Source organism: Meles meles, chromosome 5, assembly GCF_922984935.1.
Source record: "Meles meles chromosome 5, mMelMel3.1 paternal haplotype, whole genome shotgun sequence".
Taxonomy (NCBI): Eukaryota; Metazoa; Chordata; class Mammalia; order Carnivora; family Mustelidae; genus Meles; species Meles meles.
Genome location: NC_060070.1, coordinates 2261226 through 2274624, shown reverse-complemented (window position 1 = coordinate 2274624; position 13399 = coordinate 2261226). Strand labels below are relative to the sequence as shown.

The 13399-nt window shown below is 58.4% G+C and overlaps 1 protein-coding gene across 1 annotated transcript; it reads right to left on the bottom strand.

The window, feature by feature from the left end:
* Positions 1-253: 253 nt before the first annotated feature.
* TTLL2 (tubulin tyrosine ligase like 2) lies at positions 254-10604 on the bottom strand. The gene is given in 14 exon segments (XM_046004932.1): positions 254-813; positions 815-1454; positions 1457-1492; positions 1495-1536; positions 1539-1709; positions 1712-1863; positions 2107-2216; positions 4496-4694; positions 5310-5637; positions 7392-7453; positions 7497-7636; positions 9176-9319; positions 10247-10484; positions 10570-10604. Coding segments are annotated over 14 exon segments (2826 nt in total). The 3' UTR covers positions 254-284.
* Between the last annotated feature and the right edge of the window lie 2795 nt (positions 10605-13399).

The following is a 13399-nucleotide window of genomic DNA, read 5'->3' as shown; positions in this document are numbered from 1 at the left end:
CTTGTTTCCATGTTTATACAGGTGCGTAGTATAATTTAGTGTAGCGTTTCCAAGTACAGGCAAGAGGCCGGGTTGTATTCTCCCAAGAAATCAGACCAAATAAACCAGTCACATCACATAATTTAATCACCGCCCGAATGTGTCTGACTTTGCAGAGACCTTCTATTTACATACACACCCCCATCGGGGGCCCCAGTGAGGTGGTCGGTATGCAGAGCGCAGAGGTCTAGGGCTGAGTCATTGCCGTCCCTGGTGAAGGGATCCCTGGTTTCCCCCAAAGCCCGTCACCTTCTTTTTGCTTCCATGTCCACCACGTGGGGATGTTGCTTATTCATGAGTTTCCGGAGCTCTTGGATTATTCTTCTGACATTTAATCCATTCCTAGAGGCTCCGAAGGTCGCTTCATTGAAAGGAAAAATGAGCATGAAATTCCCTGCTTGGAGACCCGGCACCCTGCTGCTGTCCGAGGGGACGCACGCGGAGACGCTGGTCTTGCCCTCGCACGACTGCATGAGCGACGTGAACGGAAGGAGTGTCTTGTGATAGGTCGAGTGTCTTAGCTTTGGCTTGGCTCTGGGGGGTTCTTTTGTGGACAGAAGTAGGTCCTTCCTCCCGCTCGTCATTTCCCTTGGCTGGGAGGCTTGTTTATTTTCGGGGCATAATTTTAGGGCTTTCTTCATGGCAGATTCATCCTTCCAAGTTCTACCCGTTCGCTGTAAGAGGGACTCAGAGGAGTGCATGCCGCCAGGCTTGTTGAGTCTGCCCGCGTCCAGCTTGGCGAGGGAGATGCTGTGTCTCCCCTTGGCACCTTCATGCCACTGTCCTCTCGTTTCTTAGGCCCCGTAAGTAAATCAGCTCGATGGTGTTGTGGATAAGTTTCCTCTTCATGGATGCATCCGCCGAGCAGTCTATGGACAGGGCAGGGCTGAAGTTGACCTCCAGAAGCCACGGTTTCAAGTTGTCGTCAACCAAAATGTCAAAGCCGAAGAGCTCAAAGCAGTTGGCCGCGAAGGGGACGGAGGGCGCGATGGCGAGCGCCGTGAGAGTCACCACGTGGTTGGCCCTCTGCCACAAGAGCAGGTCGTCCACGTCCCAGCTGCGGAGGGAGGAGAAGAACCTGCTGAGGGTCCGCTTGCAGCCGTGGCCGACCACCTCCTTGATCTTCCCGTACGAGGCCCCGCGCGTATTGCTGCTGCTGCTGGTCAGATGCGCGTGGCTGTTCCGCAGGTTCCTGAGGTCGAACTTCTCCGTGGCGAACCACGCGAACCCCTCCCGGTAGATGTAAATGGTCAGAGGCTGAAAGCCAGTGACGCACACGTAGACGCGGAGGTCGCATTTGTACCTGCCCACGAGCAGCGGGTTGCAGATGTATTTCTGCACGACGTAGGTGTCGTCGAAGACTAAGTCTTTAATGTCCCTGAAGACCAGGACGCCCCTCCCGCCGGAGCGCTCCCCGGCTTGCAGATCCAGCAGCTCCGCGCGCCGCCGGCCCCTGCTTCTCCCCGAAGTACTCGGCCACGAACTTGCTCTAGTCGCGGGCATCACGAACGTCAGGGGGATGAACTCGTCCAGGGCCGCACTGTACGTCGTCTTCATGTGCCTCAGGTGTCTGGCCAGATGGTCCTTCCTGGTGAGCCTGGTGGTGCCCGGGTGGTGGTTGAGACGCTGCCAGGGCTTGATGCTGGTGTGCTCGGCCATGCGGAAGGACGAGTCCTCCGGTACAGGCTCCAGCCTTCCACGTCCTGCCCTCCCTGCTCGAACTTGTCCCACCCCCGCTCCAGCAGGACACTCTGCACTACTTCTGGGGGGCTGTCGTCAACGCGAAACACCAGGGGCTTCCCGGCGGGCCCCGGGCTCTGTCCTCTGCCATGAAGTCCGGTGTCCTTTTAGAAATCGAGGATTAGGACCATGTTAGCGGGCGGGCTCGGGGGTTGCCCTGTAGGGGTTGCCCTGTAGCTTTCCCATTAAAAGACTTCATGTCCCACTGCCCGCCGCTGGGTCTGTGCCTTTCCCACACACCAGACCATCTCACCGGATGCCCGCATCTCGGCTACCCCTGCGAAAACAGACCCGCCCTTCCTTGCATTCCGTCTGTCCAGACGTCACCTGCCGACTTCGTCCTCGTAGAGACCTGTTCCGGGGTTGGCAGCTCCGACCGCCGCTACTCCTGAGGGCTGCCCTGCTCTGGGCCCGGAGGTGCAGTGGATCGTCTCGGCCTAAAACAGGAACGTTCTCTAGAGAAAGCAAATGTCCAGTTTTCTATAGTTAGATGAATTTGAACGTGCAAAAAAGACATGAGACGCTGGAGTTCATGTGACTGGCGGGGGTCCCACTGGCCTGAGAAGCTCAAGGAGCTTTGACCAGACACCAGCAACCGCCCTGCAGCCCCAGTGGCCGGAGGTTCACTCAAACACGTGGTAACTTGCAAGAAAAGTAGTTAAGAAAAATCTGACATTTTAGGAACTCAGTGATTGAAGACTGTACCTCACAGTTTGCAGCACACACAGAAAGGGCGTATTCGACCTTTTCCTGAGCTTTTGAAGACAGAAAATAAGAACGTTTTTGAGAAAATCAAAACTGATGATGAGGCATGTTCCCTTATGACCTGGGAAAAAAGTCATGAAGTCGAAGCTTCTTGGGGGAGACGTTGCGTCTTCCAAAGTCCTAAACAACGTGCTCATCAGAAATTCCGAGTTCAGGCCATTTGACTTGTTTCTCTGACAATGTTAGGGCTCTTCATGCCTATTTTATCATCTAAGGAGGCGTACATCACTTATTTGGTGGAAATTCTGTGGTGTTGGAGAGATTTTGATCGATGCTACGGGAATAAACTTTGGTACCGTATTTTCCGTGAGGCTGGTCTGACCAGAGCGAAAGTGGGCGGGAAGGAGGGACGGAGGGACAGAGGGACGGAGGGACAGAGGGAGGCCGTCCTGCTTGCTCACCCGCCTCCTTCTCCAGACTTGAAACGGGGAAGAGTCAAGGAACGAAGGAGACACCTTGTCCCCCGCGACCTTGTTTCCGAATCTGAAGCCAACTGTGGTGTCTGGCTGGCGTCTGGTCCTGAGACAGCTAGCAGGCTGGGGGCAGCTCTAAGACTGTGTCCGAAGGGGCGTGAACACAAGCAATGCCAGCAGCTGAACGGCACCCGGTCAGTGCTGGTCCCGCTGGGACCGGAGGAGCGCACAGAATTGCAGATCCGGGTGGCGATGGAGAAAGTCAGTCTTTGCAGTTTACTGCACGTTTTCAAACTACATCAACGACATTAAGAGGTATTATCGCTGAGAGAGCGTGTGTGTGCGTGTGTGTGCGCGTTCATGTGCGTGTGTGCATGTGTGTGTGTGTGTGCGTGTGTGTTTTGCAGGGGGAGGAGATCCAGAGTCAAAATATTCAAGTTGGATGAAACGCGGTTGAACGTGTTTCTTCTCTTTCTAGCTCCGAGAAACAAGCCATCTTTCCCAGGTCGCTTTGATCACGAAACCCTCGTGAGCCTTCGGTCAGCTGCCATTTCACCAAAGCCGTGTGGGAATACGGAGTCGGACAAACCAGACTGAGCACGGCCCAGTTTCTGGTGCTCTCCACCCCCCAGCGGGGGAGACAAGCCCGTCACAAGAGACGGGCTGGTGTTCTGGTTAGAGCCTCGTTTCATGGGGGATCAGCACCCGGGGGCTGGGAGCCTGGCCTTCTCCCCACTCCGCAGGTCCAGGCCACAGGCAGACCGGGAAATTCAGCTCTTGAGGACAGTCTGCAAGCTTGGGTTTCCCCTCACCATGGAACCAAGAAGGCCACTCAGTTATCCTCTTGCAAGGACGGGACGCGGTGAAGGACGCGGCCTAATGGGACTCTGGGCTGCTCATGCTGCCACTGGCCCTGGGTCCCTTTTCTAAGCATCCGTCTTCCTGCTAAAGTGTCGTCGAGAAACCGAATGCATCATGAAACGTTTTCTCCACTAAATAAAAGTGCACCCGGAGCCTCTGAAATCTCTCTGACTCTGCGCCTTTTGCACTTACAGATCCCGATCGGACCAGATGCTTCTGTCTGACTGGGAAATGCACTGGGGGTGGGGGCGGTCGGCACAGCGACGGCAGGCAGATAGGACCCGGTCAGAAGCCCGCCCTGGGAGGAGACGGTCAGACTGTGTCTGTGGCCGGAGGAGGCCGCCGTGGGGGGTGGACACGGGTGTGAGGACCGAGTAGGGAAGAGCCGGCGGAGGAGCCTTCCCGGGGCAAGGCAGGCCGTCGGGGCCCGGACACGCCAGCACGGGGCACTCTCCCGTCCCCGGCTTTGGCTGCCGGTAGGTACAGAGGAGGAAGTGCTCATTAAGGGAAGGGAAGCTGCTCCTGTGAGTCTAGGTGTGGCCGTGACGCTCGCCTGCGGGGCAAAGCCTGCCTGCGGGCGGAAACCGGACAAAACCTCCTCCACGGGCTCGCGGGCCCTGGGGCCCCGGCCTGCGCCCCTTCCTGGAGCCGAGCCAACAGTCACACCCTCGCCTCACCGCAGAAGGGACTGTCTTCCTCGTGGCTAAGAGGGACGCCGTCCACGGGGGTTTTCGTAGTCGCCACGCTCTTCCTTGGTCCGAGCTGAGGGAGAGGCAGTCCTCTAGGAGGGAGGAAGGCGACGAGGTGCCAGCGACCGTGGCTACCGCAGGCCCGGCCACAGGTCTGCTCCCGCCAGCCTGCGCGGCCACGTGGTCCCTGGACAGGAGCAGCATCAGGAGACGCACGCGTCTTCCCCTTGTGGGGCCCAAAGGCCTCCTGCTGCTGAGAGCGGAGCTGAGCGGGGGGGCGGGGGAGGGAGCAGCGAGGGGGAAGGGAGAGGTGGGGGGCGTGGGGGTAGGGGAAGAGGCCGGGGAGCAGAGTGGGAGGTGAGGGAGACGGAGGCAGGTGAAGGGGGAGTGGGGAGGGGGAGCGTCGAAGCCAGCCGAGGGCGAGAGGTGCTCCTGCCGCGGTGAGCCACACGAACGTCTGTGTCCGCGGGAGGTGGTTCTGCAGTCCCTGTCCTTCATGTATTTTGTAGGATTAAATACCACGGGACCTTTTTTACCAGCAGCAGCCAAATGCCCGAGAGGATCGGGGCCCGGGCGGACCTGACGGAAGCAGGGAGGCCCTGCGGAGGAGGCAGGAAGCCCCGAGACCAGCGCTGGGGTGCGCGACCGTGGGAGGGGCCGGGAGAGACCTGGAGGTGGGGCTTCGGGTCCCAGAGGGGGTCAGACTGTGTCGACCGCAGAGAAGCACCATGTGCCTCTCCCGCGGCGAGGAAAGGGGCTTTGTGCTGGATGACTGTTCGCGTATGGCCGTGTCTGCACTCACACGTGTTCACACGGAGGAACCGCTGCCGGCGGGGCTCGGACGCGGGCAGCAGCCTGTGGGGACGGTGTCTGCACACCGAGCTCTCTGCACACCCGCAGTGACCCTGATGGGGTTGCCGGCGGCCTATCCAGCCTGGTGAGCGTGGGGTCTGCGTGTCTGCGCTCTGGAGGGCCATCGGGGTGCTGCCGCTGCCCTGGGGTCTCGGGGTGAGTCTCCCCCTTCCGGGGGCTGCGGGCCAGCGTTGGTGGGGCAAGACCGTCCGTCTGCCGCACCCACCGAAGTAGGAGTTTACGAGGCCAGGGTGTCCCTGCATTGGGCACCAAGTCTACTGGAGGAATAAAGGCAGGAACCAGCAGACCAGTGCAGGCCGGGGAGAGAGCAGGGGGATTACATTTCTCCTGCAATTAGAGACATACGAGATGTCGCCCATTTTTCCTTCATTACAGCCGCAGACAAATAGCACCGAATACGGATAGATACCAGATTCCTACTCCATTGCTCATTTCTGCCTACGATCTTCTCTCCCTTTTTATAACAGTTTAACATCCCATTTGTCTAGGTCAGAAGCCAAGAGGTTTATGGATAACTTGGGCTTCTCGGACTTGAACACAAAGTTCAGTGGAACATTCTATTCCCAATTAAAATAGACATCCCCAAACCTGACATTGTGCCAAAGAAACTCTGGACCTTCCCACCTTTTCTCCCAGTGCTTCAATCAGGAACGGCGTGGTGACTTGGGCATCTGGTGACTTGGGCATCTGGACTTGGAAACGTGACATACAAGTTGTACCGGTGGGAAACCGAATGACAGCTAATATAATGAAGTTAATTAAAGATAAAATAACTTCTGTAATAAGGGTGGTGCTGGGCATTTCACTAGCACTGGCAGAGAGGCCTGGCTATTTCCCAAAGGCGTCCATTTATATTAACTGGTGCTTATAATAAATAATGAAGATGTTGAACTGGGCTCACTGTGCTAAGGCTTAAGAGGCAAAGTAACGTGTCATGCAAAGTAATGATCGGATGCGAGCACACACGCGTGGCATGAAAAATAGAATATGACGTGTTGATTATTTTTAAATATTTGCCGTCCGTCCAGGATGGAAGCGGAGGCCCCGGTCACAGCAATGCCGTGGTTCCCAGCCTGGGTGTATTTGGGCTCCCGTCGGAAGAGCTCGCGGGGACCACAGACTTCATCCAGAAAAGCAGCCAGTAAGCTTTCCCTCCCAGCTTGCAAACACTTTATTTGGAGTATGGTTCTTAACCTCCCGGGGCCGTCACACAGACTACCATGACTGGCCCAGAAATGTGTCTGGGTAATAATGATTACTAATAATAGGTACACTCTCCCGGTCGTTGCGAAGAAATTGTCCACACACGGTCCTGCTGATACAGTCGTGATCTCCCGTCTGCACTTCCCGGTGCTCTCTCCGGCACAGGCTAAGCTTTCCAGGTGGGGCCCGCGGAGGGGGCGCTGGACGTGGGCGGCGCATGGCAGGTGCCCGGCCGCACCCGCAGACACTGGAAACAGCTTGTCTGTCAACGAGGCTTGATGGTTGGAGAGTCCCTGTGTGGCATTCCAAGATAAGGTCATCCCCCATGTAGAAACTTCCAGAAGGAAACCAGAACGCACCGAGCTCCTCCCTGAAGGGAGGGGGGTGCCCCTGTCCATAGGACAAAGACCACCTGCTTTCACCTCCTTCAGGCGAGGGACAGTCAGTGACCGGGAACGCTGCTGGAACATTCCGCGGTCATAGCCCCGGTCTGGATGGAGGTCACGGCCACGCGCTGGAACAGAACCACTGTCTGACTCGGGGCGTGAACCGGGAGCAAGGAAAAGCCCAGAGAAGCAGGGACGCGCCGCCGGAGACCCACGTCCTGGGGCAAGTCACGTTCTCGAGTCGTCCTTGGCTGGAACTTGGCCGGCGACCACCGACACTGTTCCCAAAGGCCTGATGAGCTCGTTACTGTAATGATGGGGCTTGATGACCTCCGTGTCCCAGGTTGCTCTGTCCCGTGCTGTGGGACACTCCTGGGCATACGGGACCCCACGTCAGGGAAGTCCGCCACACACCGCGTTACCATTGCGGCGGGAACAGCGGGTGCGCTGCTTCCCCCGGAAGACCGATTCCCGAAAGCGAGTTCTGCGGAAGGGGACCCTCCCAGTGCGAGTCCTCACGCACTCGCCTTCCAGCCAGGGACCCCGAGAACGAATCGGAGCCCGTTCTCTGTCTGCGCACCCGTTTCAGCTCACTCGTTGCCCGCGGGACCAGCGGCCCGCTGCGATCCCGCCACGGCACGGACCAGGCGGCCGAGGGCCACAATGTCTGTTGTGCATGGACGGAGACGGGGACTGTTTGGGGGTCGAGGAGAGGGATCCTCCTTGGGCGACCTTGAGCTCAGACGCGGCAAGGGCAAACCCAGATTGTGCCCATGCAGAGAACCTCAGTCCGCGGGTTAGCCTGGCATTCAAGGCGTCCCTCGTTCGCGTACAGGGGATGAGGGGACGTGACGCACCCATTTCTATAAAACCGTCTCTGCTTTCAGAACCTCGACCACTGATGTCCGAAGCGTCTGCTGGGCCTTCGAGGGGATTACTGGGGATTTGCTCTACGCGCCTCGTTGTTCATGTGTCCCACGTGGAAACGTGGTTTCCTTAACTTGCCTTCAGCCCTGCCGCAAATACAGAAACACATGCACCGTCCCGCGGCGCACACGACGGCTCCGCGCGGCGATTCTCACACTTACGAGTGAGCAGTTCACGCGTGCAAAGCTCTCGTTTGTATCAGCTCCGCACAGGCAGCGGCTGCGGGCCCCTGCGCAGTTTCAGGCGGCGAAGCCGGACGGTGGAGGACGGCCCGACCCCCGCAACCATTTTTTGGTTTTGTTTTGTTCTGGAAACGTTATCAAGTTGAACTCAGAACAACTTTTAATTATTCTCCGTCGGAGCCCATGCACTGTTCTTTTGCATCGATGACCGTTTTCTCATGAAAGCCGTCGGTTCCCGCGGGAAGAGACCACGTCTGATACTGCCGTGTCCCCAGCCCCCCGATCGCCGCCCCCACAGCAAGCCCGGGCAGCGGAACGGACAGAGTGGAACACGACCACCTTCCCAGGACTTGCCGGGCTCCGTCGGGCCCTTTGCACAGGGCGACTGGGAAGGCCGTGTCTGTCTGTCTGTTTTGTCTACTGGACAGCCTCAACATACCCCGTCTGCGTCGAGGCTGCGCTTCTCAGCGTGGGACTCAAGGCTTCCCCCGAGTCTTCAGCTTCTGTTCCGCGCAACGCGTACCTGGGCCCCGACATCCCAGCACCGCACGGGAGGGTCGGGAGCCCGGGGTCCGGCACCAGCCCCTCTCTGTGGCCTCTGTGCGTCCCTACTTGAAGCCCCCTGTCCTCCCCCACCTGGGGGCTCACGCCCTTCACACACACCTTAGAGAAAACTGTTCCCTGCAGCCTTCTGCGTTCCGCGTGGCGTCTTGCTCTGCCCTGACGCGCGCACAGTAGGTATGTGTCTGTGTATTTTCTGGACTGTTGAAATGATGCAAGCCAGCTGGAGACGAAGGGCTTTTCCTCCCGAGTCCTACGAAGTCTGGAGCACAGGGGACCTGCTGATCAGAGCATGAGCGGGCCCCCTGAGCTCTCGGGAAGGGGTAGGTCCGGGGATGGAGACATGCACCGGGGCCCCCTCCTGTGCCCGGTGTGACTTCCATGCGCTTGTCCCCGTGCCTGGCTTGAGGTGAAGGAAGGCAGGAACGATCCCAGGGGGTCCATGGCCCGCCTTCAGCTGCGGCAGAGCCCAGGTCCAGGGCAGGGCTGGAAGGACGCGGGCTGGTCGCTCAGTGATGCAAAACCGCTCTCCTCACAAAGGGGGGCACACAGCGCCTCAGGCGCAGGGCTGCAGGCTTCAGAAGCCCCTCCGATGTGGGCCTGGCGTCATCGGGCGTCTCCTCCACCTTCTTCCTTCCGCGGGGACCACACTCGGCCCGGGGCTCCGTGGCCCCTGTCAGCTGCAGACCAGAGGACACAGAGGGGCTCGGGCGGTGGACAGACGGACCAGAAGAGGCGGGTGGGCTCCTCTGAGGGGCTCCTTGGGAGTTCCCTGTGCGTCTCCCCGGTGGGATCTGAGAACAGATCATTTCCACATCAGTGCCGTTGAGTTGCAGGAGGAATGTCTGCTGCTTTAAGCCAAGCATTGAGGGAGGCGCCGGGCCGCAGGCCTGTGAACTCGGCTCCCTCGGCCTCTGGCATCTGATCACTCTGTCGACCAAGTGTTTGATGTTTCGAGGCCCAGACCCTGCCACCTCCTCGCAGCCGGGGTGGATCCCTCTCTCGATACGTAAAACTGCACAACAGGACAAACAGGGACGTCGGCCACGCTGTAGACTTCCCAGTTAACACATCAAGACAAAAGTAATTCATCGTTTGTAGCCGACAAGGCATTTTTCTCTTTTGGTTCGACATGTTCATTTGTCGCTAATTATTTACGGTCCTTGTAGCCGTAGGCGCCGGTGAATAACGTAGGAGTGGACTCACAGAGTCCTTCCCCCAGCTGTCGTCACCAGCGCCCGATGATGGGGCGTTTGGCCATGATTTTGAGAGGGACAGAGACAGGGTTGGCAATCCAGACAGGTGTGCGGAGGGTATCTGGGCCGAAATCAGCTAGTTTAGAGATCTACAAATTCTGAATTTGCTCAGTAGTTTAAAATCTTCCCCTTCGACTGGAGACGTTCACACGAGCTTCTGAGAGCACTGGTCACTCTCGGAGCGAGGGGGCGGACTGCCGAGAGCCGAGGAGACACCGAGAGCCGAGGAGACTCCGAGGGCTGGCGGGCAGTGAAGCCGCAGCGGCCGCGCTTCCCAGAGAAGCTTCATCCAAACGCCGAGCGTTCCCCCGTTGAATGTTGGCTTCATCCGAAATGAGCGTTCTTCCCCACGTTCTTCCGCTGGGAGGTCCTTCTGAATTTCTCTGGGCTCAGTTCTCCCTTGGCTCGCATCCTCCGTGGGGTCCTGTCCCCCTCAGACACGGAGAGTTTCGGGGGGCCTCCAGGTAGCTGACCACACAGACCTCGGAGCTTGGGGTCAGAGGACGAAGCCACGACGGCGTCGCTCCAGGACCTGTCGTTCCTCTGCTCCAGGCGGGAGCCAACAGCCTTGGGGTTCGAGGTCGTGGCTCTGGGGCTCACGAGGGTGTGCTGTTCACGGCGTCCACGTGGTCGCAACTTCAAGGGCAAATGCTCTTCATCCAGGACAAACTTACCTTCTCTGACAGGCTCCAGAGGACGTTGGGTTCATTATGATGTTTAAATCTAGAACTTTGGTGGCGTCCAAGGAAACACTGAACCCGTAAGTAGAACTTTCAGCTTTTTCTAATGCCCCAGTCCTCCCCACCAAGTGAGCACCAAAACTCACACCCCCGGTGGCTGTGGGAAAAGGAATCCTTCTACCAACTCCCAAGCCCAAGGGAGAGCCACATGAGGAACAGCAAGAGCTCCGGGAACCTGGAAACCTCCCCCGCCCCTGCAGGTCTTCCCAACCGGGGGCAAGCCCTTGTCGCTCTCCAGTTAGGAGCCACCAACGACGATGCCAAGCCCAGCACCTGGCTCCCCGGAAGGACGGTGAACGTTATTGAGAATAGATTTTTATCGATTGCCGTGATCACCTCAGTACTTCTTGAAGGACATTTACAAACATGATACTTTTACAATAAAAGCATAATCAAGAGAGAAATTCACAGAATTAAGTACAAAAGGAGAATCTATAGTTTTGGAAGTTGTTGCCCCCAGAGGAAGGGAGGGACTGTGTCCCCACGGGGCTGCACACGGCTGTGCTGTTTCCCGGTCCCGGCTGGGTTTTATGGGTGTTTTCAGTTTGTGAAGTCTTATCCAGCTGTAATTGCACAATTGTACATTTCCTGTCTTTATTTTACAATTCAGTGGAAAGTTCCCCCAAAGTTAAGTGCTGATATTTCAGCCGAAGAATGCCATCTGGGGCTCCTCCCCTCAGCTCCCCTTTTAGAAGAAAAACGACCAGGAGTTGAGAAATCAAGTCCTGTCCCACTTCTTCAACTCAGCAGCCCCGTGACTGTAATCTCTCTGACGGTTCCTCCTCACCGCGCCGGGGCGCTGAACTACGATGACCTGAAAGCCCAACATTTAGCCTCCACGCCTCCCCCTCCCCCCAGCTCCTGCCCCGGCCTCCTTTCTGGAGAAAACCTCTGGGAAGGGCTGGAAATCCTCCCTGTTCCCACGTCTCTCCTCTTTTTGGGACGCTGCGTCCCCGTCTTCATCCCCAAGACACCACGGAGCTGCTCTGGCCATAGACACAGGTGACCTCATTGTGCCAAATCAGGGATCCGTGTCTCTGTCCTCTGACCCCAGCAGTCGACACCTGAGCTGACCCGATTCTGGACACTGTCGCTCACTGGGCTCTGCCCTGTCACTCTCTCGGGGCACGCGTTTGTCCCACAGGCTCCTCCTGGTCACCCTGATCTCTGAGTCTGGAAGTCGTGGGGATCCCGACCGCAGGGCTCTGCTTGCCTGAGGCCCACGCACACGGGTGGTCTCCTCCTGCGCCTTGACTTTAATACCCTCTCTGTGGTGCCGACGTCCGAGTTTTCCTCCCTCCCTGGTGCTCCCGACCCAGGGTCCAGTCTCTGCGTCTCACACACTCCACACCAGGCTCCTGGTTTCTGCCCCACGGAGCCACTCCTCGGCCAGTCTCCCCAGTCTAAGAAAGTGGCCACCCGACCCTTTCAAACTTCTGGAGTGTTCCTGGGCTCTGCTCCTCTGTCTCAGCACGTCTCCTGGACTCTGCCTTGCGAGCACGTCCTTGGTCTGAGGCCCTGGTCACCGCCCTGGGGCCGCCCTGGTGCCAGCCACTGTCCCCTCTCACTCGAACGAGTCAGCACTTCCCAGTTCAGTGGCTTTAATTCTCTTACTGCTGCGCTGACCAGGTCCCCGCGGCCAGCAGCCAGAGGCGGCCTTTGAAAACTAGGGGTTCTCATGGCACTCCTGTCTCTTGTGGGGTCTGTGCTGGGATGAACAGTGTCCCCTGCAAATTCACGTCCTTCCCGGAACATTCTAAGGTCATTTCAAGTGTAATTAGTTAAGACAATGTCAGGCAGCGTGAGGTGGACCCTCACTCCGTCGCCCGCTGTCCTTATCAGAAGAGGCGACAGGACTCGTAGACAGACCAGAGAGGACGACGTCAGGGGACCACACAGACTCCAGGAAGCAGGCGTGTGGTGTCGGAGGCAGGGGCCATGTGATGGTGCCAGGAGTCACAGGGCGAACAGGACCGCAGGCAACACTAGGAGCCGGAAGGGGCAGGAGGGGTTCCCACAAAGGGTGTCAGGGGGAGAACGGCCCTGCCACACCTTGACTTTGGGCTCCCAGGCTGCAGATCCGGACAGGAGCGGCTCCCTCCGCTTCAGCCACTCACTCCTAGTTTCCTGGGCTTTATCGCTCGGAGTCAAACCCAGAGTCTCACTGGCCTGTGGGCTGCGTCTCTGCCCAGCTGGGCCGCGTTCCGCCGGCCACCCCCATTTCCCTCCCCACACCACCTCGTCGGAGAAGTGGGACGTTTCCTCCCGACCGAGAGACATGCCTACACCGGCGTCGGTCCTGAACCCGACCGACTGCCCGGCTGCTCAGGCGGACTTTCTCCCTGTGGCCTATCTCACGCTCTCTGCTCAGCACAGAATTCTTGAGGACGGGAGCTCGCGGCCAGGCCCTGCTGTACGAGCCCAGAGCGACGCCGGACACCGCTGAGCGCGAGCGCAAACACGCTGTCGTCGGCTGGACAGGCTCCTTGTGCGGCAAGAACTGTTCTGGGCAAGCTGGGCCTGGTTGGGGTTTGTTGGGGTCGAGAATGGAGGCTGTGCAGGTCAGGCGACGTCTTGGGCCGTGTCCCCGGACAGCAGAAATGGGGACTGGCATCTCCAGAAACACACGGAGCGGAGGTCGGGGGATGCCAGGCGCGAGGTCAGCGAGGGGCAGCAGGACAGAGCGATGGAGGTTGGAGGAAAAGACCTGCGAAAGGGTCGCCCTGGGGTTCCTCACGTACCCGGAGAGAGGAACGAGATCTGA